General features: G+C 35.6%; 1 protein-coding gene across 1 annotated transcript; it reads left to right on the top strand.

Annotated features, from left to right (window-relative positions):
* Positions 1 to 5: 5 nt before the first annotated feature.
* On the top strand, positions 6 to 1,014 carry LOC112095027 (sm-like protein LSM1B; the record flags this gene model as incomplete). The annotated part of the gene is made up of 3 exons (XM_024176710.1): positions 6 to 83; positions 186 to 248; positions 365 to 1,014. Coding segments are annotated over 3 exons (219 nt in total), but the record flags the coding sequence as incomplete, so codon positions are not given.
* Between the last annotated feature and the right edge of the window lie 27 nt (positions 1,015 to 1,041).

The following is a 1,041-nucleotide window of genomic DNA, read 5'->3' as shown; positions in this document are numbered from 1 at the left end:
TCATTGTTGGTGATCTTTACTGTGACATACCACTAGGTCTATATGTAATTCGTGGAGAACATGTTGTGGTAATTGGAGAACTGGTATAAATACTCTATTTGTTATCTTGTGAGATTTCTGGAACTCTTATTCTGCATTCGGAAGTTTAGAACACCATTGTCTAAACTTTACTACCATTTTTACAGGACTTGAATAATCAAGAGCTTCCTCGATGTATGACTCGGGTTGATACATCGGAGATAAAGAGGGTAAGAGTCACTTCCGCGATCGCCATTAACGCTTAACTAGGGAGTTTAATCCTCCTTTCTTTCCTTGCCATTTTTGTTATTTAATTGTTTTTTTTTTCTTTTTTCTTCTTCTTCAGGCTCAGAAAGCGGAAAAGGAAGCTACAGAAATAAAGCGGTCCATGAGAAAGAGAATGGAGTTTCTTGATTTCGATTAACTTTTCAATACAATGTCTGTATATAGCAAATGACTTTTCAATACAATGTATATATCAATGCAATGTTCAGCTGATAACCTGAGATAGAGAGAGGTAGAATAAGCAAAAGCCAATTTTCACCTCAGGAGGAGCAGGAATTAAGAAGAGAAAAAGTTGTAACAGTTCCAAGGACTCAATTCACAGAAGTCAGGAAAGGAAGTCAAATTTTGGGCCTCCTGTAGTTGGATGCAATGACTGATTTTCTTTTTCCTCATGTGAATTTTTTTTCACACATGCCACTGATGTAATTGGGTCTATAGCCTTGTTCTTTGTTCTTTCTTTCTTTTTTCCTTTTTTTTTCTTTCATTTTCTTTTCCTTATTCTGGGTTAGGAGGTGGTTTTACATTGTGCGAGGCATCATTCTGCCCCTATATCCAGAAATGCTTCTCTAAGAAACGCTATATGTTTCTGATTATCATGGATTGTTGATGTGGAGTCTATTTTTTGACGGCGGATTGAGGTTCTATTCATATGTCTGATGCTGATTATCATTATCAATATGTTGACATGGAGACCACAGTATGATTCTTGTATGCACTTAATCAAAAAAAAAAAAAAAA

The sequence above is a fragment of the Morus notabilis genome, unplaced genomic scaffold, assembly GCF_000414095.1.
Source record: "Morus notabilis unplaced genomic scaffold, ASM41409v2 C11365216, whole genome shotgun sequence".
Lineage (NCBI taxonomy): Eukaryota > Viridiplantae > Streptophyta > Magnoliopsida > Rosales > Moraceae > Morus > Morus notabilis.
This window is presented reverse-complemented; position numbering and strand designations above follow the sequence as displayed.